We start from the raw sequence: 26,442 nt of genomic DNA on the forward strand, positions 1-26,442 counted from the left end.
TAGATTGTAGATTATCTTACATCCGGTCTCTCACAAACCAGCTGCAGTGCAGGAGAGAGAGACAGCGAGAGAGAGAGAGAGAGAGAGAGAGAGCATGACCGCGAGGCTTTTCTCAGCCCCGTATACTGCTGCAGTAAGCGCGCATAGGTAGGTATATATATAATACCTTACATGCATGCCCAGGCTCACATACATTTGTAGCGTACAGAGAGTCTATATACTGTTGCAGCTTGGCAGCGGCGGCGAGCTATTTCTTTCTCTCTGTACTTTGAACCCATCTCTCGCGCGCGAGCCAAGAGAAGAAGAAGAAGAAGAAGAAGAGAGCCAAGGGGAGGGAGGAGAGATTTTCCCTGTGTCTCAAGGGTACGATATGAGTGCCTACCTATATATGCGCCGCCGCCGCTGCTGCTGCTATGCGAAATACCCACTTAATCAGAACATCATGAGGAAAGAAAAGAGAGAGAGAGAGAGAGATAGAAGAGCTTGTAATATCGCCGATGAAAGTCTATTTTAGCCTACAGCAGGCCGCTGCGCTATACAAGCTGAGGGAGCGAGCGAGTATGTGTAGCACCTCGGGCACCACGAATTACATAAGTGCCAGTGTGCCGATCCGTACCTACATATATGCATGTAATGCACTGAGAGTAGCTATCCTCTCTCTCTCTCTCTCAGCGGCAAGTTCGATAGAGGATTCGAACGATAGAAAAATATTATCGCTGGCTATCTGTGTATGCAGCATACAGACACACACACACACACACGTGCGCCGCAACCCCCCATCTGCTGCACCGCCGCCGAGCTCGGACGAAATTGTGGGATACCTCCAAGAAGAAGAAGAAGAAGCGCGCTGAAATTCGCCCCGAGGCTCCCCGGCCGTCTTCTGCTCTCTAGCCATATCGTTCGAGAATTAAAAATTAGACGTTATAGCTACCCCGAGAGTCTGCCGCGATCGTGTGCTCATTATGCGTGCGAGTTCGCGGACACGTTTTTCAGAGGCGGCTACCGATCATCGATCCTCTCGTCGTCGCTTCGAATATATAAAGCTCGCGGACTACTGCTGATATAGCTCGGTACTACACGTGATATATTAATTCTCTAACGGCGCTTCCTTCCCTTTTCTTTCTCTTCCTATGAGAAAATTTACACCTTCGCTTCGCGGTCCCTTATATAAATTATATATATTTCTCATAAAAGTTCTCGTTGCGCTCCTATATTCTCTTCCCTCGTTTCTCTCTCGCTCGATACCGTTTCGTGTCCCGTACACGTACCGTACCATAAACGTAACATAAATGTCTCGTAGCCGAATGTTAACACGTGTCTCGACGTTTTATTTTCCCCCCTTGACTCGATAATGTACTATATATTAATGCACGAACTGGACGCAACTGCGCGAGCGGCATGAGCGTCAGCTATATGTAAGGAAATTAAACGATCGATAAAATAATTTAACTATTCGCGCGTTTCTTCTTCGTTTTTATTTTTTTATCGTTTTTTTTGCATTTAAACGTGGCTAGATATTGCACGGAATTATACGAATGACCCATTAACGAATTCATTTACTCGGCGTTTCTTTCGAGAGACAATGATATCGATTCGTTCACCTTTATTTCTTCGATTTTCGACAATCCATCGATTGAAAATTACACGAGATAGAGGATCGTAAGCGATTGTACGTTTCAACTTTGGTTCAGTAGCAATATCATTTACAGCGATTTCGCGATGGAACGTTATTTTCTTACATTAAACTCGCGAGTTAAAATAACTCATCGTACGAATAAATATTTTTTCCTTTCCAGCAATGCCTTTCCTCGGCCGCCGCCGCTGCAATGTCAAACGATAAGGTAATTTTACGATATTTCAAGCAGATAAGTCGCGCAAAAAAATGCATTTATGGGAGTAAGGGTAATAAAATGAAAAAAAAAAAGAAAAGAAAAAAGAAAAAAGAAAAGCAGAAGGAAGGCAATAAAGTAAAGGTAGATAAATTGGGTGCAAATGCATCGCGCGCGTTGCAACTAACGAACGATCGCACATGGACGCGGACGAACGTGTGCGCAGCAGTGTTTGCATGTGTCTACGCTCTTCTCTGCTGTCTATGTCGTTCCAAAGCTCCAGTTTAGCCGATAAGCAACTCGACGCACTTTGTCTCTCTCTCGCTTTTTCGCGCCCGGCTCTCTGCTCTTCGAGATTACAGACACAGCACACGTTAAAAGAGTCGCTGCGGTGTAGTACTGTATTGTATATACAGAACAGGGTAGGGAGATGCCTGCGGGACTGGCGAGAATTGGCGCGCTCTTGACTGCTCGCGCACACACACACACACACACATGTATATGGGTAAACGCGCGTAAACACCGCGTGCCGCGCGGATAAGCGCGCGAAAAGAGAAGTAGGAGCCGAATGCGATAATCGCGCGCGCACAGAGAGAGAGAGACTCGTCGGTACGGTTGCCCCGAAGTAAGGAGATGCCCGCCGATGGCCGTCGCAGCAGCATCAGCAGCACACGTGAAAACTATTTCTTAGAGTGAGAGAGAACGAGACAGACGTGAATTACCTCACGGATAAAGCTTTGCATCCTTATAAACACTACCTTTGTATACACGCGTATATGGGATAGAGCGGCCGCGGCGCGAAGCACCAATTCGACCGTGTTTCGCTGCCTTTTCCAAAGGCTTTAAACTCGACGATTTAACTGCGCGCTCGTTTTTCTAGTTAGCCGCTGCCTTTTTTTTCTCTCTCTCTCTCTCTCTCTCTCTCTCTCTGGTACACTCTTAATCGTTCCGTAGGGCCGATATATATACGTGTGGTACGGCTCGAAAAGATAGCCAAGCCATTGCGCGGGGAGAGATAATTAGGAGAAAATCGGCCCTGCGCTCGCGAATTGGGCCCCGCGTTCGATCGGTTAAAACAAAAAGTCTAAAAAAAAATGTGCATAGCTCGCGTACAATAATGTGAAAAGCGCACATCGGCTTTGCATACCAATAGCATATACTTATAGGTGATATGAACAAGAGCGAGAAGTAAACATTTTTCTCGTACATTCGCGGGAAACAAAAGGAGCAAAAGATAAAAAGTCATAGATAAACACTGACAGATAAAAGGGTAGAGAGAAAGAGAGAGAGTGAGAAAGACAAAGGCCAATCCACAGGTATGCGCGCATCGATGCATAATAACCAATAGCAGCAGCAGCAGCAGCAGCAGTGCAGCTCGCGAAGGAGTAAAAAAAAAAGAAAAGAAAAGGAAAAACGAAGAAGCGAATGGAAAAAAAAATTTCGCGCGCGAAAGAGAAAAAGTGAATATAACAAAACAAAAGCTCTCGTGGCGCAGAAGGACCGCGCAAAACACACAGACACACGTACACACGTATATAAATATGCGATGTAAGTTTTCGCGCGCATGTTTATACGTATTATACGTACGAACGCACATTATAGGATTATACGGTAATATGTGCATACGTAAACACATATATGTATAATACGGAGCTGTGTTAAAGCCACGATGTGCAAAGTCTCTCTCTCTCTGTTTGGCGCGAATCGGCGGGGGTACATATCGAAATAATCGGTGAGAAATACTCGCGAGCGAGCGAGCTAAAGTTTTCAAGTACAAACATGTATACATATAGTGGTCGAGGCATAAACGGGGTTAAAACCCATATATCTATTAGTGGAGAGCATCAGCGCCGAGGCCTGACAAGGCCTCTGAACCGCGCGCTGCGCTGGACGCGCTTGGTGAACGCCGCCGCCGCCGCCGCCGCCGCCGATCGAACGGACCGATTTTGTTTTGCGCGGCTCGCGCGCGCGCGTATCGACACACACATATATATATAGGCTCGATGCTTGTAGCAGTATATATACGAGAGAAAGAGAGGACGAGAAGAAGTAAAAAAAAAAAAACGAAAGAAAAAAAAAAGAGCTTCGATCGCCAACGAACCCGAAGGAAAAGTCTCGCTCTTTTGCGCGCCGTATATATATAAGAGGTATATAGCGAAGAAGAGCGAGAGAAGGAGTAGGAGGAGGAGGACGACGATAGATAACGAACGAAATTGCTATTTAGCAAGAGAAAGACACGGGGCTCTTGCCCTCCAACGTGTATATACACTTCAAAGGGTTTTTTGCTACGACGACGACGACGACGACGACGTTTCACGGATGTAGCCCGAAAGAATGTGCCCATTGTCACCCTCGCGCTTGTACATATAAGCTGGCGTTTTGTCGCTTCGATCGTGTATGAAAAGTGGGCCTGCTGCCGATCGCCGCATTGAAATATTTCAATAATCCTATATAGGCATATCGGTATCGATTTCATCGGTTATATAGTTTCTCAACAAAAGAAGATGGGATTAAAAAAAATATCAATGAGACATCGTCTTTGGGGGGGTAAAAGAATATTTGAGAATTTTCAATTTCATCCCGCAAGTCTTCCGTATATATTCGCTGTATAAAAGGACGAAAAAATCGATCGTACACACACACACACACGTAGCGTAAGCAAGTAGAGAAGTGGAGGATGTTTTGGTACGCGGTATGCTGCATATATTTTCTCTCTCTCTATATATAAATGCCTATACCTATGGATTCCGAGCGCGCAAAACGTATGCAGCGCACGGCGGGTGTAATACGTGCTGTTGTGTATATACCATATATACGCGGTATAGCCGTTGGCTGTTGCAGCAGCAGCAGTTCTGGCATATACAGCATCCAAAGAGAGAGAGCATGAGAGAGTGCAGAGTTCAGAGAGTACAAGAGAGCACACAGGAGAGAGAGAGAGATCGCGAGAGAGCTGCTTGGTGGCCGGGGTAGAGGCGATCGCGAGCGCGCGACTCTGTGCCGCCGCCGCCGCCGCCACCGACGCGAGAGAGAGAGAGAGAGAGAGAGAGAGAGAGAGAAGAGAGAAGGATATACCTATATATACATAAGAGGCCCATCGAGCCCGACTCTATATATACTTGTGTATATAACATGCTTACTCCACTGTGTGTGTTTGTACACAAGCTGCATATAGTAGGATGTATGTATACACAGACAGATATAGGTAGGGAGGACTGCAGCAGCAACGAACTCTCTGTGGAGGTGGATGCGTGTGTATAAAGGTATATATAAGCCTAGGCACCAAGCAAGAGAGAGAGAGAGAGAGAGAGAGAGAGAGAGAGAGAGAGAGAGAGAAGCAGCCACGTGTTTTGCGCTGCAGTGGTAGCCAGCGCGTTATGACCCGGATGTTAGAGACTCGAGAAAGAGAGAGAAAGAGAAGAAGGAGAGAGAGAGAAGCAAGCACAAGCAAGCAAGCGAGCAAGCACACTGGCGAACGAAGCCCGGTCCCGCGAGAAGCCGCGCGACGACGAAGCTAGCTTATAAGCGAGCCGATCGGCGAGCGAGCGAGCTAGAACCGAGTAGCCGAGCTTCGTCAACCAGTGCCCGAGATCGAGTTAAAAATTAGTGTGTGCGTGTGCGTGTGTGTACAAAAAGTGTCAGTTGTCAGTGTGTGTGTGCCAGAGAGTGTCCAAGAGCCTAGTGTCGGTGCAGTTACTACGAGCAGCAGCCAGCCGGATATAGCTCGATCGTAGGGTAGTAGTGGTACCATGCGGTACTCGGACTGCGACGAGATCGAGCCGTTGCCGATCGGGTCGTTGCCGAGGCCAGCACCACCAGCGAGAAAGAATCGTCTCCTCGGAGATGAGCAGGAGGATTGTCGTCGTCGTCGTGCACCGAGTCCCCGATAGCAGCAGCAGCAGCAGCAGTTGATCGAGACCCGCGGAGCTATAATCGGTTGGCTCGAGCTTGAGTCTCTGCGGCGGCGGCGGCGGCGGCGACCAGCCCCCCTCGGAGAGCCAAGCCGAGAGCTCGACGCCGAGAGCTGGGCCGGCGAAATATGTTCAATCGGTAAGTCGATCGATCGGATCCGACGACGACGACTTTATACCATTGTCATCGTGCGTAACGCAGCTCCAATCATAATGAAAAAGAAAAAAAATAAAAATCAGTGCCAAGCAAAATCGGACGAGTTTCCGAATTCGATCGAGCGCTCCTGTGTTTATGCGGTAACTCGGTGCGTAAGCTCGCCTGCGTGAGGCTTTACACGCGTGTATATAATACGCATCGAGCGAAAGCTCCACGCGCATTATGGCTACCGATCGTTATGACCGTTCGTTCGTTAGCCGCTCGTTTTATTCGCGAAAGTTTAGTCGTTGATCGTCGAAGAAATTGGTTTGATACTGGATAATGTAAGATTTACACACACACAGTTTTATGAGATCCAACATTTATGAGAAATGCAATTGAGTAAAAGATGAAAATTTAAACTTTGATTCTCGTGGCAATTTTATATTAAAAAATCGGATAAAGAAATCGATAAATTTATATTTGACAAAATGTTAAATCGAATCATTTGGTGACTATAAAATTCAATCACGTTGCACTCGAAGAAAAAGTTGACACGTCGATCGCTCGTAGTATATAACAACAATAATAACACGGGTGGCACGCGCGGACGCGCTCCATTACGACACGTGTGCAAGTACAAGTGTGCGTGTTATTTACGCGCTTAGGATAAGGAAAAGAATCGACGACCGCCGTTTGCGAATCGTGACAAAACTCGCGAGATGACGGAATTTCGTGACTTTCGCGCGCTGGCAACGACGACACGACGACGACGACTGCACAGGTGTCGGCTGCGAGCTGCGAGCGATGGCAATGGCATGGTAAGGCACCAAAAGGGTATAATAATATAAGCTCGCGGAGCGCGAAAATCACGGCACGCACGACTTACCTCGACGACCAAAAATAAAAATAAAAAAACAGTGTCTCTCTCGGTAGTGCATGATTTATACGAATTATACACGAGGTGTATATACAGTCCTTGTAGTCCCCTTTAATTCTCCATTATTACGATCGAGAGCGGACGCCTCTAATCTGTTTCTGTGTGCATTGTTGTGTCTGTATATATACGCAAAAATAAAGGATCGACGCGAGCAAGTCGACGAAAGGTGCGAGCAAATTGAGGAGGGACCTGATCAACGCCGAGATCGCCAACCTGCGAGACCTTCTGCCACTGCCGCCGTCCACGCGACAGAGACTGTCGCAACTCCAGCTCATGGCGCTCGTCTGCGTGTTTCTGAGGAAGGCCAATTACTTCCAACACGGTGAGTTTTTCTGTGACGATCATCGTCTCTTTGTATATCATTTTCTTTTTTTCTACGCGCTAAAATAATGTGCCGCGGGGCGACTTTTTCTTCTCTCTCATAGCATTTGCCCAACGTTATACTTAACTTGAATAATTGACGCGACGAAATTTTCTCGAGCGTGTTGACTCTGAAGTAATGCGAAGAAATGAGAGTTACATTTAGCTCCTGTAATGAATCTTATCAACTCGGAGTATTCGTAAACATTCGAGACACCGATTGGTTATGTTCAAAGTTTGTTTACGGAGCGCAGCTTTTTCATAAGCAGGTAATAATCTCGCGCCGCGCGGAGCTTTAAAGCCAACATCGAGCGAGCTTTTCAGCGCGGCTCTCTCCTATATAAAGTAGTGTACATCGTTTGCGGTCACAAAAATATATATAATCATTATATTACAATGCGATCCGAGATCGTTGAAAATAATACGAATTTCTGTTTAACCGCAACGCAGTAATCAGGATTATTTATGCGACGAGGGAATAATAACGACAATAATCGAATATCTTATCGAATCGCCAAGCTGTGCACATTCCACAGCGCGAATGCATCTCGGGATCTCTCGTATGGTATAGTTGCTAAAGCTCGACTCGATGTATATATATATAGTACAGACCGCCTCGGCGCCCGAGGCGAAATTATCGAGATAATGCATCGGCCGTCTATCGTGCGAACTAAAGCACGGAAGGACCTTATAGTCGAATATTGAGCTAATAATAGACTTCGTATAACAGGGATATAAAATTACGCTACTTTTCTCGAAAACTTCCTACCTTTTTACGACCTTCTTTTCTTCCTTCCGATCGATGTCATTTTTTAGTTTGTTTTCCGAACTTTTCAAAGAGCTTTTCAGCACTGGAATAGTAGTAATTATTATCAGAGCTGATAAAAAAATATTCGTTTCTGTTTATTGTAAAATAGTGTTTTTTTTATAAAGATTGTTTTAAAATTAATTTAAATTTACGATTGATTACGATCAAATGTGCACGAAAGTTCATTTAAAATACTGAAGTATTGAAAGCATTTTTCATAACTAGACCATAATAAGATTTCCATTAGAGCCTTAATTTTACTATTCATATGCTATACTATTCACATCTCATTTTAATGTTCATCGAATCTAAATAATGAGGACAATAAAATTGCAACTTTCGTCTTGATTTGAGGATTAGAGTAAAAGACATTTGTATTTTAATATAATTTCAAATGCAGTAACCTATCGATTTACTACTGTATCCGCTTTAATATCTAAAAATTTAATATCAAGAATATTGAAATCTGTATCACAAACGTTATCGGCAAAGTACATTATAAAATTATAAAAAAAATTTTTTCAATTATCTCTCTCGCCGAATTATCAATATTCATTAATAAAGCGAGTTTCATGGCTCTTATTTCATGCTGAAACTTTGCTATATCTCTTTCGGTTTCTTAAAATTCGAACATTAGCCATCTAGAGGTAGTTTGCGAAATACTACGTGTATAAAAAAAAGTCTACATGCGTGCAATTTTCAACACATGAAAGTTCTCCATACATTAAAGTTTTGTAATTGTCAGGCCTGATGCGATACTTTTAATGTCAGTATTGTAATTAAATTTTGTAAAATATCAGCTGCGTTCAAGCTTTTTCTAACCAACTTATATATTACACAAGTAAATGTACAGTTTATTTATAGTAATTTGAATATTAGTACCATTTCATAGAATTTAACCTTCGTGTTTTCTTTTTGACAGAAAACATTGTTTTTTTTAAATGTTACTGTTGTCATTTTAAAGTAAATATAACGTAAAAGGTCAATAGAGTATTCCTTATGAAAATATTCCGGTACAAACGTCGATTAAATATATGAATAATTTTTACGGCGTAAATATGAAAGTTGCCTCGCAAATAATGGTTTTGAAGCCCTTAAAGGAAAAGGGAAAATCGATCCCTTTGATTAATTTTTAATTAAATTTTTTTCATTTGGAAAAAAATCTAAAACAACAGGGTCTGTAATTAAAGAACATATAGTTTTAACTAATGAATTCAATCGAGACGAAAATTTACGCAACAAATCAACGGCACGGTTTTGGAAGAAAAAGACGAGTATAAAAATGTAAATAAGCCATACGTAAATTGTAAACAAAGAGAAGAAAAGAGTCGAGATCTCACTATCAACGTACACAAATGCTGCGTTGTTGATTTACCTCGACGTCGCGGCTCAATCAAGAAAGTTAAATTCGTGACGTACGTCCCGCGAGCGGTACAGTCCTTATACAGCACGGATAGGCCGAGGCGCTTTTTTAATTGTAATCCATCGCACGTATACATAAGGTATACACCGCGAGAGCCAGCCGCGAAACGTTTAATTATTTTTAAAACGCATACAAACCTTATAGCAACGATTCTCGACACTTTTGGTATATAACATGAAACACGATATTAAATATCCTTTAAAGAAGGAAGATATTCTTCGGGGATCGCGTCGGTAATTTCTCAGCGCGAGTTGGGATAGAAGTTTTAATATACAAAAAAGATGCGCGGCGGCGGCGCAGCGAGGGAAACTTTTCTCTTCTACCATAGTAGTGCTGATGCTGATGCTGCTGCTGCTGCGATGCAATTATCGGGCTTAATCACAGTGTTTATTTGGGGGGGAGAGAGAGAGAGAGAAATATATAAAGCCTAGGTGAGCTGCGCGCGCGCGATTACATGTAATTAACGAAAACCACATAGAAAATCTAAGGAACACCCATAATGTAACGATTGTATATATCTCGCGGTGGAGCGAGTAGCAACGGCAGCAGCAACATGTATATATAGGTACCATTTCTCTCTTTTTCTCTCTGGGCTTTAGCTCGGCGGAATGACCTCTCATCCTCTTTCTTGCGCGCTCGCGAGCGAGAGAGAGCTGGACGCTTTTCGCACGTTTCCCCCCCTCTATATACTTGTGTATATAGATATATCAGCGCGGGCTTTGTTGCCCTTACTAAGAGTATAGGCTCCTCTTCGGTGTAGTTATAAATGTAGTACCGTTCATATACGTGTGTGTGTGTGTGCGCGCTGAAGCCAGAGTCTGATTTCGATGATACGAGATAATGCGCTTGAGGAATAGTTATGGCTGTATAAAACGTTGCTTTAGTATATATAGGTACACACTCGCCCCATCTCAGCTCGCCGCGGTCTATATCTCTCGCTAATCACGACGATGTATTACGGGGGGGGAGGGGGACACGGTCGCGCGCGTATAGGCCAAAAAATGTTTTCAAATTTGATAAAAAAAAAAAAAAAAACAACAGATTGTCCCGGATTTTTCCCACGCCACGAACAATGCTAGATATTATGTGTATATCGGAGAGAGATCGAATGCAGACAGTTCATACGGCTGTTGAATTTTGGGAGCTTTAAAGCATCGGTACGTAAACGACGATGATGGAGCTTCGATATAGCTTCGGCGCCGAGTCTATGTATATAGATAATAATGTATAGTAGGGAGGCTAATATCAATTATGAATTCTAATCCGGTACAAAATAATTTTCGATACAATAGCTCGAGCTCGTGTGTGTGTAACAGAGGGAGGCCTGTAGGCTCTCTCTCTCTAATCAGCCGTTACATAAAGCGGCTTGTGCCACGGCGCGCGCGCGCGGCTCAAACGCGTATATAATACACAGAAGATAAAACGTGTCCGCGTACCCCCCGCGTATACGAGTCGTCGCGCAGCTCGCAAATGTGTGTGTACTGTATGGGTTTCGGGATAGAGGCTGTAGTACATACTGGGAGATCCTCGAAGAGAAGACGAAGAAGAAGAAGAAGAAGAAGAAGTAAAAAAAAGGGAAAAGGGAAAAATAAGGATCGTACATAGAGAGTATATAATATAGCGTAGCCGGCGCTTGCACATATATACACAGCGGCAGCCGAGAGTTTGTATTCCTTACTCTCGGTAGTGGTAGTAGTAGTAGTAGTAGTAGTTGTAGTAGTATATAGTGGTGCTGTGCTGTGGTGGTGGGCGCGCGCGAGTGGATACAGCTCTCGCGCCTGGCCGCAGCTCTCCGATCTGCCGCTGCCGCCGCTGCGAGGGAGTAGAGTATGGGTTACAGGAGCGTGAGAGTGTTGCTCGCCGCTGCCGCTGCATGTGTGTTATACGCTGCGCTGGCAAAGGCCGAGAGGTCAGCGGATCACCCGGAACTCGCGCGCGCGCCCGCGTGTGCTTAGGCTCACTACCCCCCACCCACCTCCTTATAGCCTCCTCCTGTGTGTGCAGCACTATATACGTTTATATGTAGTTTCTCCTCTTTCTCCCTTGGCTGTGGCTGCGTCTCGCTCCTTCTTCTCGCTCGTTCTCTCTCGTGTGTGTGTGTAACTACTACTACTACTACATCCAGCCCTCCTCTGTCTTGGTACATAGCAAGACACAGAGAGAGAGAGAGAGAGAGAGAGAAAAAAGTCCTTTTGCGCGAGTACTCGCTCGCTCTGTGTACTCTATATATATACTCTCTTTTATCTCAACTGAGAGACAGCGGCGGCTCATTTTTTGCGTTCGAGCTTTTTCTCTATATATACACTTGGTCGTCGTCATCGTCGTTGCGCCGGGGCCCTTATAAACAATGACCGCCTAAGTAATGGATGCGCCAGAGAGCAGCTCTTATACCTCTCTCTCTCTCTCTGATCGCCTTCCTGCCATATACCGCATACCTATATGTGTATAGATACCTACTGGGCCAAAGAGAAGAGAGAGAAAAAAGACTCGAGTATGAATATAAAAGCGAGTCGAATCAGAGCTGTACGTGGCACTGAAACAGAGAGAGAGAGAGAGAAACGATGTATGTAAATCGATAGTTCCTAGAAATCGGCATTTGTCGCGGGTTCCGCGAGAGAGAGAGAGACGGCAAAAAGAGAGGGAGAAACGTAGCGAAACTGACTGGATTCGACTTCGACTCCGTATATGTATATAGACCTTCGGTACAATTTAATGTTATCCGCAGCTTCGCGATATATGCATTATATTTATACGTGTGTGGGATTTCTCTGCTCGCGCTCTCTCTCTCTCTCTCTCTCTCTCTCTCTGTCCTTTGACCCTGCTACACTTTTCACATTATACATCGGTATACACCCGTGCATTTATATACTTTCGTTTCCCCGCGCGCCTATAACGTCACTTTGTTCAACGGTTGATCGGGCTTTTCTTTTCTATACGCAGAGCTGTTTTGAATAAATATGCGAGAGGAAGTTTTCGAAATTAAACGACCAGATCGGCTTAATTTCATCCGGCCGATTCGTCGCGCGACCGTCGATACGCAGGCTTACTTTTCCGTAAATTGAAAATTACATCTCTCCTTGTGCCGCAACGATGGTCGGTATACAGATTTATTTTCGGTTTTTGAATGGCTCGACTCTCTATCCCCTGCGGCGAGCGCATGAGAAAAATTCGGCAAATATATTTTAATGTGTATTATGTAGGAAATGGCCGCGAGCCCATGACCGCTATAACACGCATTACCTGTATAATTCAAAGTCGCTCGCGTATATACTTTGTACCGTGCACATGTGTATATAATGTATATACGAGCTAAGTACGTTGGCGCGTCCTCGTCCTCCGCGAGACGCGAGACTACGCGATCCGCCGCAGCGAATCGATAGCTTAATGAGTGCGCGGCCGCGCATCCAAAAGAGGCTCTCGAGTTTCGCGCGCGCGCTCGCAAGAGAGAGAGAGAAGCTTGCGGGTGGCTTTTCGATCCTCGGCTATCATCCGCGCCGAGCCACACACATGACTCGGTGTAATAGCACGAATTTGCCTCGTTGTATATATATATAGGTACTGTTTCCCCGTGTTCACATCCTTTGAAGGGCTTTTCATCCGATATGCTTCCCTTCCCTCTCGGCTCTCTTCGCGTAGTATATATATCGACGCGGAGAGAAAACGTACCGCCAATGTTCTCTTTTTACCTTATTTAATAATATCGATTGTACGGCGAGAGCGGCGATATTCATTAGTCCGCGCGCGGGTGTTTGATTTCACTTGATTGCGCAAATGTGGTGTATTATGTACTATATGGGCTCTCGCTTTGACCGGATCGCAGCTCGCGAACGCGCGAATATACGAATGAATTTTTGAAAATTTTTCAATTACTTTTCTTCTATATGCGTACACGTATACGACGTCACGAGCTTTTCTGTTCGCTCTCAAAAGTTTAGCGTAACGTCGTCTATGCGTCACCTTTAACGTTGCTATATTATAACTAAAAAAAAAAAAAGTATACGAGATTGTATTAAATTTTTCGTTCCAGCTCGTTTTTCGCCTTTGCGCGCGCGCGCGAAAAATTTAATATCAAGAATATCGAATCGCAAACGTTATCGTCAAAGTGCATTATAAAATTATAAAAAAAATTTTTTCAATTATTCGACATTCGTACGAAGCGAGTGTAATCATTTTTAAATTAATAATACTTTTGTATAAATTAATTAACCAAAACGAGCGAGATACGGATCGTTGATTATTTTTGTTTGTTTTGGTTTTATGTTTCAGTGCTGAAGAACGATCTTGAATCCGTGAGCATGCCAACGCCAAACATCGGTTTTTCAAAGGTAATAAAAATGAAAAAAAAAAATCATATTTATACGTATCGACGAAACGCGCCGCGGTTGCACCAGTTTTCTTCTTTTTTTTATTTTTACCTAGAAAATGTTGACGTTATAACGCTTATCGTATTTTACGAGCTCTCATTGCTATCGTAGGAGAAGTATATAGACACTTATAAAAACTCGAAAAACAAATAGACGCGTGTTCATTTGTATAAATTGAAAACGTTCGACCGATCAGCGAACGAATCATGTTTCTCAAATATTATTTGATCGGTACGTACATATGAGCAGCGCCGGGGACTTTTGTCCCAATTTATAACGAAGCCATTAGTCCAAGCGCGGGGGCATACGGATCTCGGTACGGAAGCTCGCGCCAATTGCGCGAAGAGCTTTTTTTGTTGTCGTTGTTGCGCAGCCCCGCGTATCTCTTATCATTTTTTAACGGCGTCCGTAAAATGTAATCGCAGGAAATTTCAACGACGCGCGTCGTCGTCGTCGTCACGCCTTTTTTTTTCTTTCTTCGCTATTTTGCTCGACTAGCCGGGGCTGTATATAATAATATGCCTCTTGTACTCTACGTATATGCCGCGCACTTTGAGAGCTGCTGCTCCGCGCGCATTTCATCGGCATAAACGCGGCGCTGATTGGTCGAAATGAAATTTTATAGCCGTCGACGTTTTCAGAGATATATATATAGACGCGAGCGCGTGGGTGTATACCAATAATAATGGCAACTTTTTTTTTTTTTTTATTACATATCGGGCATGCGATGTATACGACTTTGCCGGGGACGCAGCGGGTATACTGGCAGCAATATGTAGATGCACGAGTTATGGGTTACTAAGGTTTTTTTTGTATTATAATTTCCAGGCCATGTCCGGCTTTATTATGATGATGACTCAACAGGGCAAGCTGCTGTACATATCGGAAAATGCCGCCGAGTACCTGGGACACTCAATGGTAAGCTCGAAAACCTGATGTATTGTGTACGTATCGTAATGTAGCTCCAACTCGGCACTTCTCAGACTATACTTGTCAGGATCGAATTAAGCGAAAATCGTTCGGCTGACTAAAAATGATTGGAAAAAATATCACGGATAAGGATTGCAACAAATTAATGTTCTTAATAAATGATAAAATATCGAGCGTAATTAACGCGTGTTTTAACTTATACAATAATTTTGACTTTTTCTCTTGCAGATTTACAAATAAAGGTGCTTGCCATCTAGCGGTAACACTGGCACTAATTGTGATTGAATTTTTTCACAAAAATTTTTAAATTTGAGTACAGAATTAGATTTTTTGGTTTAGTTTTGGATTGAAAATAATGTTTATAATTACATTTCCATGCACTATTTATATGGCCAAAGTGGAAAAAAAATTTACTTCAATATAACTACAAATTTATGAATGTTTAACGAATACTTTAAGTAAATGAGTTTTTAAATTTATCAAATTTTTTGGTAAATGAAGGTAATATGCCGAGGCCATCGCAATCGAAACTTGAATTAAGCTCAAAAGTATTAAAAACCTAAATTCGTTTTGAAATTGAGCACTACAGCATATATCGAAAAATCATTGTCATTAAAATCGATTGAAAAAATTGAATTCACAATTTGAACAATTCTAAAAATAAGCTGTATAAGAACAGCTGTAAGATGTGTAACGTCTTTAAGTACACGTGAAAATTGAATTAAATGTTAAACAATAATAAAAAATAAAAAATTCGATAAAAACTGCTATGAGATTTGTGTAACTGAAGTCAAATTTGGTAGTAAATAATTCCAAAATTATAACCCGAATAAAACGAACAGGTATTTGACGTTACACTTCTGGTGTCCATGGGTATTAGCAAATAAAACCACCAGCAGTGTAACGGCAAATACCTTTTCGTTTTAGTTGGATTATAATTTTGGAATTGTTTACTACCAAATTTGACTTCAGTTATACACATCTCGCAGCGGTTTTTATCGAATTTTCGTATAGACGCACCGCGGAAAGTCGAGTATAGTAGCTGTCGCGAGGATTATTGCGATCGTGAAACGAGCGGGAAATTGTCGCGCGCGAGATTTTCAACGCGGAGCTAGAATCGTTCGTAGCTTCGGTAATTGCGACGTGGCGCGCGTAGTAGAGTGTATATACATCGCGCTATACGTATCTATAAAAGCTATAAGCGAGGAGAGGCGCGCAACAATTAATTTGAACGGCCTGCGCTCCGTATACCATGTTTTTCTCTGGCCCCGCCGACGTAAAAATCCTTGTATATACCCGTCGCTCTCTTTCTCTCGTTCCGTGATTTTTTGCACGTCGCAATTGTCAAAAGCATCATCAGCAGCGCAGCTATACATAGGGCTTGTAAGAGCATTCATTAAGTTAATAGCGTACAGCGATTTTATTATGGCAGCTTGTATATAGCGCCGCGCGCGATTATAACTGCTGCCTTTTTTTGTTGCGAGGAAGAAAAAAAAAAGGAAAAGAAACCGAGCGCAATGAGCGGTTATATTATTTTCTCGACTTTTTCCGCCACGCTCGGCTATCTCGCGAGCACAATCGTGTACTTGTGTATACTATTATCAGCCGGGCGTTATAGAGCCGCGCCAACCAAACGCGCGATTCGACGACGGAAAAGGCACCGAGTACGAAAAAAACTCGATTGAATTAAACTCGCGAAATTGATGTGTGCACCTACGATGTATGCACGATATAACAATATAAACCAGAGAATCGAGCTTGCGTACGGTACACGCTATGCCTCAACGTACAGTATATAGGATTTATAATATAATGTGTATGGGTTTTGCGTACGGCCGCGGCGGTCGGCGTTTCGCAGGAGGACCTTTTGATCCACGGCGACAGCGTTTACGACGTGGTCGACAAACAAGACCACATGGTCGTGCAGAATCAGCTGGCCAGGAGCTCGTGCGTCGGCGGCCCCGGGGGGGCCAACAGCGGCGGCGGCGGCGACGACCGCAGATTATTTCTCTGCCGCATCAATGTGTCGCGCAACTCGCGCAGGCAGCTACGCTTCGGAGATCAAAAGGTATATGATATATGTATCGAATTTATATTCGACCTGTATTCCTGCGACCGATAACTCTCGCGTGCGCGGATTTAATAATTTATTTGATAAATATATGTAATAACGCAAAATTCGGCGCAGGTCGTTCTGGTCGAGGGCCACTATCTGCCGTTCGTGCCGCTCTGCAATCGCAACGAGTCCGTGTTCCTGGCCTCGTGCACGCCCGTCGTGCTGCCCGAGACCCGCGAGAGCGTCGTACAGGGCGCGACCAACATCTTCACCAGCATACACTCGATGGACATGAAGTATCTGCACATCGACAAAACGTAAGAAGACGACGACGCGCGGCGCTTTCTTTTTTGCTCTCTAATTGACGTATCGTTGCGAATTCTATGTGTGTACAGAGCCGAGAGTCACATGGAGTACAGCCGCGCGGAGCTCGTCGGTATTTCCTGGTACAATCTGCTCCATTGGGACTGCATAAGGACGGCCTGCCACAAGCATCAAACCGGTGAGTAAAGTTGTTATTTTTCATATCATCGCAAGTTATCATATCCATCCATCCTCTCGCTGCGCAGTCATCCAATCGGAACAGGAGCGATCGACCACGGCCCTGCTGAGGCTGCAGAGTCGCTCGGGCCGATGGTTCTGGGTGCACTGCGTGCTCCAGGTCAAGGACACGTCCGAGGAGTGCCAGCACCCCATCATCGTCTGTACCAATCAGGTTTTGAGGTAGGTGCATCTCTTATATTACTCGATTCGCAAAAAAAAAAAACGAAAAAAAGAAATATAACGCACGTTTGGTTCGACGACGCAGCGAGAAGGAGGCCGACATACTGCGAGCGAGCCCGTGGCTCTATCAATACACGTCGCAGACGAAATTCGCTTACGGAGCTTGCACGGCCAGTAACAACAATAATCAGCCACAGCCACAGCCACAGCAGCAGCAGAGTTCGGTGGTGGTGCAAGCGACCCCGCCCGCGAGCCTGGCGGTTTACGGGCCAGCCGAGCAGCTGCTCGTCGCCGCCACTGCCGACTACAATAACGGCCTTCCACAACGTGGAGCATCCACGACGACGACGACGACGACTACTCACTTGACTTACGCCTTGCCACCGCAACAGCAACAACAACAACACGAGCTCGATCTCTATCCGAGCTCGCTCGCTGCCGCCGCTGGACATCCGATTATCGATGACGCTCGCGCGACTACTGCGGCTCAACAGCCGTCCTGTTGGTCGCCCTCTCCCGACGACTCCAGCCTCAGAGACAGGCCGCAGCAGCAGCAGCAGCACGTGAAGCAGGAACCATCCGAGGTCGGTTTATAGTTTATTTCACCAGAGCTTTTCAACCTTTTTACGACTCGCGAGCTTGCACGCGAGAATCGAGATTCATTTTGTTGTTTTTTTTGTTTCATCAAAATACGTATCGCGAGCTAGCACAAATTTTTTTTAACCAACTCGTGCCATTCAGTTTCGCGCTACATCGTGTTCGTTTAAAAAAAAAGCGAGCGAACACTTTTCACGCGGGGCTTCGATTTTTTTTTTATCAAAGTTTCGATTGAAGCAGAGTCGTAGGAATATAGGTAGTCATACGTGCCCTCGCGCACTCGTGGATCGGATTGCAGCTGCACGAGTCGATCGCCATCGACACTATGTACCCGCTACGGTGTAAAAAACTTGCTCTACACACATCGCGGTGGAAAAAGTCCGCGCGTACTCTACGTACTATACTGCTCTTTCAGCCCCTGATCCGCTATTCAAAAGTTTGCGCGTGGCGAAGCAAAGGAAGCGAAAAAAAGCTGCGCAGGAAATAAGTCTCCGAGCTTTCGGCGTCTTATTTTGCCAATTGTCAATTCGTCGCTACGCGTACCTTTGTTACAATGTCAACGTGTCGCGCGTCGATGGCCGAAAGAAAAAAAAAGAGTTGAAAATTCGACAAATCCTCGCTCGATATACCCTAGGGGGTTACGATACGCGCCGACGGCCGACGGCAGCTGCAAGCTCGGCTCGACGAATCGAATGTATAATTCGCCAAATCCAATCACGCCCGACACTGCGCGGAAATCCCCATCCGCTCGAATTATGCGTATATACGGCAGACGTACGCTGATCAAAAAACTGTGTTGGCTGTCCGTTGCGCCGTGCAGGTGTCATTTGCTGGTGGCGGCAGTAACGAGGCCAGCTCGCAGCAGCAGCAGCGTCACCCGGACACGAGTAACACGGTGATAATCGTCGAGACCAGCGAACCCGTCGACATGTCCATTAGCAATAACAGCTCGCTCGACGATCACAGCTCGGACGAGCAGCAGCATCATCGTCATCATCATCATCATCAGCATCAGCATCAACAACAGACGACGTCGGTCGCAGTTACGACGCAGCAGCAGCAGACGCAGACGACGGGGGGCGGCGGCAGCAGCGCATCGATTCAACACCACTGTAACTCTCATCATCACGGCGGCGAGTATTGCCAGTGCAGCAGCAGCAGCAAACCTCACGCGTCCATGGTAATTCGATTTTCTTACCAGTTATTCTCTCCGGCTCCTCTTCTTCTTTTTTTGTCAAAAAAAAAAAAAAAAAAAAGGCTACGGGGCAGTCGCCGCTTGGGAAATTGACGATGCAACTTTCGCCCGCGCGCGTACACGTTGGAATTGCCGCGGTATACATGCCCAGAGTACAATTCCCAATGTTCAATTAGCAACGCGCGCGCGAGATATAGCTGCGCTGCCACTGCGAGTTTTAATAACTGTTGAAAAAGTCCATTTGACTACAGTAGTTTCGACAAAACCCTTTTCTCGCGCTGCTGCTTCCTTCGCCCGAAATTGCGACGCGACGCAGCCCCCACCGAGCTTTCTTCTTCTTCTGTCGCGTATCTCGTCGCGTACGCGCATATATCGCGCGATAATTTCGCAAAGTTTCTTCCCTTCCCCCTCGGCTATATAACTGCGAGCTTTCGCGTTTTTATAAACACACGCCAGCAGCTTCGCTCTCTAGCTGCGGATGCGGAAGCTGCGATTGCGCGCGGCAATGTATATATGTATGTATCTTAATATTTGCTCGGGAGGAAGTTTCGCAATCGAGATTACCTGACTCTCGAGCTCTTATTTGCTGTGCAGTACGTACATCGTGTAAAGCATTTGGCGACGTCGAATCACTTGTCGTCGACGACGAGCTTTTCGATCAATTTCGCGCGCAGTGCAGCTGCACGAGGATGGGAGAGGACGACGAGATAAATTGATTCGCTCGAGAATCCAGCGTGTATATATACGTGCATAAATCGTTTCATCTATTAAAAAAAAAAGAGAAGGGGGAAAATACATATGATCGATTTTGCAGGTGCAGCACAATAATAAAAGTCCGCCCCGCTCGTCGTTGCCACCGAGTAGTCTGCCTTATTTACGACCGGTGGCGAGCAACAATAAACTTCAGCAGCACAGCAATGGAAGTAACAACAACGGCAACGCCAGCAACGTCAGTAACAACAACAATAACAGCAGCAACAGCAACAACAATCATCACCATCACATTCAGCAGCATCACTACTTGCCGAGCTCGCCGCATCATCACAATCATCATCATCATCAAACGCCACCGCATCACCTCCAGCACCATCACCATCAACAGCAGCAGCAACAATTGTCACCTGGGATCGCCTCGTCGCCCGACAGCGTCAAGTACATCGTCGATCTCGACAAGCTCGGCCATCATCATCAACATCATCATCATCATCACCAATCGATCGAGTCCGAGCAACAACAGATCTACAACGCCCATCAGAAGCGACAGGTGCTGTTGCTCCAACAGAGCAGCAAAGTCACTACTACTCCCGGTACTGCTGCTGCTGCTGGTGGCCTGGACAATTCCAATCATCATCATCATCACCACCATCATCATCTTCAGCATCAACCGCCGCCGCTGCCGCCGATTGGTATCGATCTTCATCCGCACGATCCCGTCAGCGCCGCTGCTCATCATCACCATCTTGCTCTACATTACTCGGTACGTATATAATATATATAATATCTCGACGTGGAAATGCCGATAAATATGCCAAACTCTCCCGACTCTACTGTACCTACTTCTTTGCTTCCGATTTGTGCTGCGCGTAATATATATTTCGCGAGCCGTATAATTACGCGAGACTTTGCAGAAAGGGACTCGGCGTTGGCGCGTCGGAAAATATGCCGTCGCCGATGGAATTTTTTTCATTTTTCGATACGTCCGAGCTACCGGTCGATTGTATGCCCACCCCGATCTCTTGTGCTACGTCGCGCGGCGCGGCGTGAGTGGCCTCGTTTTTTTTTTTTTTGGTTCTCGACGTTTTCCCAGGCAGAGCGCGAGACTTGCTCATTACGCGAGAGAGAGAGAGAGAGAGAGAGAGAGAGAGAAAAAGAGACAGACACATGGAGAGCGGTATTCTCCTTTATTGCTTTTCGATCATTCGTATCTTCTTTTTTTTCTTCGATATTTTTGTACATCAAACGAACTTACCTTAAGTGAAGTTCGATGACAATTATACGAGATCCTTGTTCGAATAATTAAAAAAGATGTAAAAAAGATGTAGATCGCCTTTTCGATCTGAAGTCCACGAATTTTAGAGAAACAAAAGAAAACTCTGCCTCTCTTCACTCCGCTGGGCCGATCCAGGTCTCATAATTTTAGAGCTATACATGTAGTTATTAATCGCTATGGATGTATATTTGNTTTTTTTTTTTTTTTTTTTTTTTTTTGATGGGAGGGTGTTAATTATTCGAACAAGGATCTCGTATAATTGTCATCGAACTTCACTTAAGGTAAGTTCGTTTGATGTACAATTATACTTCGATCCTTGTTCGAATAATTAAAAAAGATGTAGATGTTCAGAGATGCATAGCGATTAATTATTAAATATTAATTTATTTATTAATACAACACTGTAATTATCGCAACATAGAAAACATACATATTAATTCAATAAGGAAATCGCAAAATCAGAATTACACTTTGATATAGGTCTGTTATAAAACTTGCCAAATGCATTTGATTTTTCAGACCATCCTGCCGCATTCTTAATTGTGTCAATATCAACACCTTTTATACGAGCCTTAGATACTGACGCATGTCGGGTCGAATGGCCCGAAAAAACGCTTATATCAATACCGCACTCGCTCATAGTATGTTTAATCCATTTACTCCACGTCTGAGAACTTATAGCCTTGAACGGACTTTTAAAAGAGATAAATAATTGATTCTCGTTTCCTCGAATATTTTTTGTAACATCAAGATAGTGATCTAACAATGAGGCTGCACAGAGTTCGGGTTTTTCTTTAAAATAAGGTAAAATTAACAGCGGCTGCTTTTTACCAGGAGCCGAAGTTTTAATAATATCTGGTATTTCAATTTCAATATTGCCTTCCCGATGAATAATATTATTTATTTTTATAGAGACAATAGTTTGAGCACGATGTGCAGTAATTAGCGCCAATAACATGGCCAACTTCCTTGTCAATTTCTCTAGCGATAAATTATTCATCGGGTGCCAATTTGAAATCTGCTCCAAAACAACATCAACATCCCAAGTGCGATCATACTTTGGTCTTGATGGGCGAACTCTGTGCAGTCCTCGAAAGAATTTTTTTAACATTGTATCATTGGCAATACTATAATCGAGCACAGTTGCGATAGCTGCTTTTGCTGAATTCAGTGTACCATATTTTGCTCCATTATTAAATTTATTTGTTAAAAAATCAATAATTTTAATTATTGGTGCACTGAAACAGCACGCATTGTCAGCTTTACAATAGTTTTCCCATTCGATGATAACTGGGCTATATTGCTTGATAGTGTTTTCGGACAAAGACTTCAACATAATTTCCACGGCGGCCGGAGTTAATCCTTTGCGTATAAACGATTCCCTGATAATTTTCCGGCCATGATTGTAAGTCGTGCCGCTAACGGGTGCGTTATCGACCTACATGGGGATAACAATAATTTTTCATTAGGCCTAAAAATCAACGGCTCCTCTACGAGTAATTGAATAAATAACGGAAACCAAGTTTGTGAATTCCATAAAGGAACCACTACGATGCCTGTGGCTCTATCGCTTATGATTTTTCGCAGCACTTTATTAACGACAGAAAAGGGAGGAAAAGCATAAAAAACGAGATTACCCCATGGCATTGTAAATGCATCAACAGCTGAGGTGTCTGGCTCCTTAAACCACGAATAAAACCTTTTGCATTTTGCATTAGCACGGGTAGCAAACAAATCTATAGATGGAGTACCGAAAAAACTCTTAATTTTATTAAATGCAAAAGAAGCCAGTTCCCATTCCGTGTCGATATTTTTTAACCTTGACTGATAATCAGCATCAATATTTTCAGTGCTCGGAATATAAGAAGCGAAGAGCCACAGATTTCGTTCTTGTGCCCATCTCCATATTTGAGCCGTTAAAACATTATATTTTATGTGCCGCGAACCACCCATACGATTAACGTAAGATAAAGCTGTGGTATTATCTACTCTTAACAATATTTCGCAGCTTTCAACTTGACAAGCAAATGCTTTAAGGCCATAAAAAATCGCTAATAATTCTAAATAGTTAATCGAATGACTTCTCTCTTTATCGGTCCATAGACCTCTTATTTTATCACCGTTGCAAACTGCACCCCATCCTGTCAATGAGGCGTCTGTAAAAATTTCCAGCTTGTATTTTAATTCCCGGATTATTCGTTTACTATGTTTTAAATTACTTTCCCACCAATTTAAATCGGAAATTGTAGCAGATGAAACAGTCATTTTTTTATCGTAATCACCATTACTATTCCTCAAAGCATTTGATTTGTCAAGTTCCAAATTTTTAGTGTACAACATTCCATATTCAACTCCAGGAGAAGCCGACACAAGTAACCCTTGCAGCTGTGCATAATCTCTTATTTTATGAGATTTTGGAGAGTTTAAACATTTCAACTTTTGTAACATATTCACAATTCTTCTCTCCGTTAACTTAATTGTAAATTCTTTTGAATTTATAATAAAACCTAAATAAGTGCATGTCGTAGAGGGCAATAAAACGCTTTTCTTATAATTTATAACAAACCCTAAGAACTTGAAAAACGCGTACGGTGAATAACAAATTTTTTTGACAATTAAATATCGAGTCACCATACAATAAGACATCATCTAAATACACATTCGAGCGAAACCCTTTGTATCTTAGATACTTGAAAACTTGTTTAGTAACTTTTGTAAATACCCAAGGACTTGTACATAAACCAAAAGGCAACGTGACGAACTCATACAAATTTCCATCAAAAACAAAGCGAATATACTTCCTGCTCTTGCGAGATAGCGGCACTAACAGAAAAGCATTTTTTAAATCTAGAGTACATAAATAATCGTCGTGGTTGAGCAATTTACATGCAGACTTCATGTCTTCTAATTTAAAATGACTTTTATCGACAAATTTATTTAATTCTACGAGATTCAAAAAGAATCTATTTGATCCATCAGGTTTCTTTCTTAGAAAATAAGAAGATATAAATTCGCCGGCTTCATGTTCACACTTTTCAATAGAGCCATTTTGTAATAACTCGCAAATCGAATCTGACAATTCTTTCTGTTCAATTTTTGACCGCAATCTCTCTTTCGGAATTTTTGATTGATACACAGTACTGTGAAAAGGAATCTCATATCCATTGATGCATTTTAAGACAAACTTATCACTCGTCAAAAGATGCCAATTTTCCACGAAATGTGTTAAGCGGCCGGCAAATTTTATATCTCCTTTCAACGTTTCCGAGAGTAATTCGGATTCCGATTGTTTGAATTTTGATAATTCGATTTCGAATGTCTCGAATTGGCTGCATTCTTTTTGTAATTCGAAAATTTCCGATTGCCCACCTGATTGGTATAATTTTGCTTTGCAGGTGGGCGATTTGAGTTTAAATNGTTTTCTTTTGTTTCTCTAAAATTCGTGGACTTCAGATCGAAAAGGCGATCTACATCTTTTTTACATCTTTTTTAATTATTCGAACAAGGATCGAAGTATAATTCCAGTTGTGAAAATCTTGAGCAAATATTTTATCGAAACTTTACATTTTTCAGTTTCGTATATATGTACCCCCCGTCCGGTGTGTTGCTCGCGAACCTACCACTATCAATTTTCATTTTCAACGCCGATAAATTTTCCCCCCGTCAGAGCGCGGCGAATTTAATTTTGATGCATCAGACCGCGTTGTGGCAGCTATAAATAAAAAATTTTGTGCAGGAGCAGTGGACTGCGGCCTCGCCCGTACTGCATCATCATCATCAGGGCTCGTCGCCGGGCCTGGTGGGTCCGTGGACCGACGCGATGCAGCTGCAGCAGCAGCAGCAGGACCTCAGCCCGTACATGACGACGACGACGCCCACGACGCCGGCCGACGACTCCTCGACCTCGGAGCACGTCCACACCCCGGAGACGCCGCTGCAGGGCTCGATCTTCAGCTTCGACGGCTGGCCTACAGCCGAGCAGCACGTGCCGAATCTCCGACTGCTCTCCTTTCGCAGCAGCAGCAGCAACAACAACAACAACAACAATAATAGCGGCGTCGGAGGTCAGCAGCTAGGAGGAGCTGGCGCCACGACGACTACCGCCGTAGCCGCCGGCCCAGGTTACGTGCTCGAGCCTCGTGGACAGCCCATCACGCTGCAGTTGCCCAGGAAAAAGCATCTGCAGCAGCACGCCGACGCGAGGGATCACGCCAAGTGATGAATGGACGTGCCTTAATTTTAACCATTTCTCCTGTTAGTTGAATAAGATTTAGCGTAATTTTTTGGATTTAATTCATTTTACTATACGTTTTATCATTTTTGAATGTACCTTTTTTCCCAACGCATCGAGGAATATTTAATTATCGTACTTTTCGAGGTCGCAAATACGCGCGTACTTCGGAGACTATGAACGCGGCTTTTTTTTCCCTGTCAAACTCTTGACAAGTCTGAAAATGAAAAAAAAATGAACTGCAGCGAAAAAAGTTTTGGGAACAATTTGCCGACAGCGATACAAATTTCTTCGGATTTCAACGAATCAGTCAACGGAAAATATAAATGATGTATACGCTTCGGAAAGATTTGACCTCGATTTTTTTTCTTACTCCAGACTTTGCTGCGCGCGCGTTCGTGTTCGATTGTGTGTGGTGAGAAAATTTGAAAGAAAAATTTAGAGACGACTATCGGAATTTTTTTCAATATGAATCTTCGTTTATACTTTTTCGAATTTTGACAAATTCAAATTATTTACGAATGATCGATTCTTCTTCGTAATCAGTATACTTTAAATTTTCCATTAGAAGTTTTTGAAAGTTGTGATTTTGGATCAATTTTTTTTGAGGGATTTCTTCAACTGCAACCTACATCGACAATTTTTCCTTTGGTGTAATAATTGTACATATAAATAATCTTTAAATTTGATCGTCGAACCTTCATTTGTAAAAGAAATCGAATAAAAAAACTACTTCGAGAATAGCGATGAGATTAACACCAAAATAAAAACATATTAAAGTCTCGAATCATTATGTTTACTTCGATTTACTCATGCATATAGAGTTGCCAATTAATGTATAAAAATAATATGATAGAAAAAAGTGTGATTATAAATTAATAAATTATTATTCTTTCCTACAGATAATATGTGCCTATATAAATAATGTGTATTTACTATAATACTAGAAGTG

At 43.5% G+C, this 26,442-nt stretch overlaps 1 protein-coding gene across 1 annotated transcript; it reads left to right on the forward strand.

The window, feature by feature from the left end:
- The first annotated feature begins 5,865 nt into the window (after window positions 1–5,865).
- On the forward strand, window positions 5,866–25,478 carry LOC106657595 (circadian locomoter output cycles protein kaput-like). Its single transcript, XM_023458050.1, has 13 exons — window positions 5,866–5,876; window positions 6,954–7,135; window positions 13,671–13,729; window positions 14,597–14,686; window positions 16,557–16,766; window positions 16,887–17,071; window positions 17,150–17,256; window positions 17,324–17,477; window positions 17,563–18,061; window positions 18,895–19,063; window positions 19,118–19,254; window positions 20,084–20,560; window positions 24,996–25,478. Exons 1-13 carry the CDS (start codon window positions 5,866–5,868, stop codon window positions 25,476–25,478), a joined length of 2,763 nt encoding a protein of 920 aa, XP_023313818.1.
- Window positions 25,479–26,442: the final 964 nt, after the last annotated feature.

The sequence above is a fragment of the Trichogramma pretiosum genome, unplaced genomic scaffold (genome assembly GCF_000599845.2).
Source record: "Trichogramma pretiosum strain Unisexual culture from Peru unplaced genomic scaffold, Tpre_2.0 scaffold90, whole genome shotgun sequence".
Lineage (NCBI taxonomy): Eukaryota > Metazoa > Arthropoda > Insecta > Hymenoptera > Trichogrammatidae > Trichogramma > Trichogramma pretiosum.

What these genes read in the sequence shown, in the direction of transcription:
- LOC106657595 (XM_023458050.1), top strand. An exon ending in CAAACATCGGTTTTTCAAAG is followed by an intron (nt 13,730 to 14,596) that starts GTAATAAAAATG and finishes TATAATTTCCAG; the next exon opens with GCCATGTCCGGCTTTATTAT. An exon ending in TGTACCAATCAGGTTTTGAG is followed by an intron (nt 17,478 to 17,562) that starts GTAGGTGCATCT and finishes TCGACGACGCAG; the next exon opens with CGAGAAGGAGGCCGACATAC.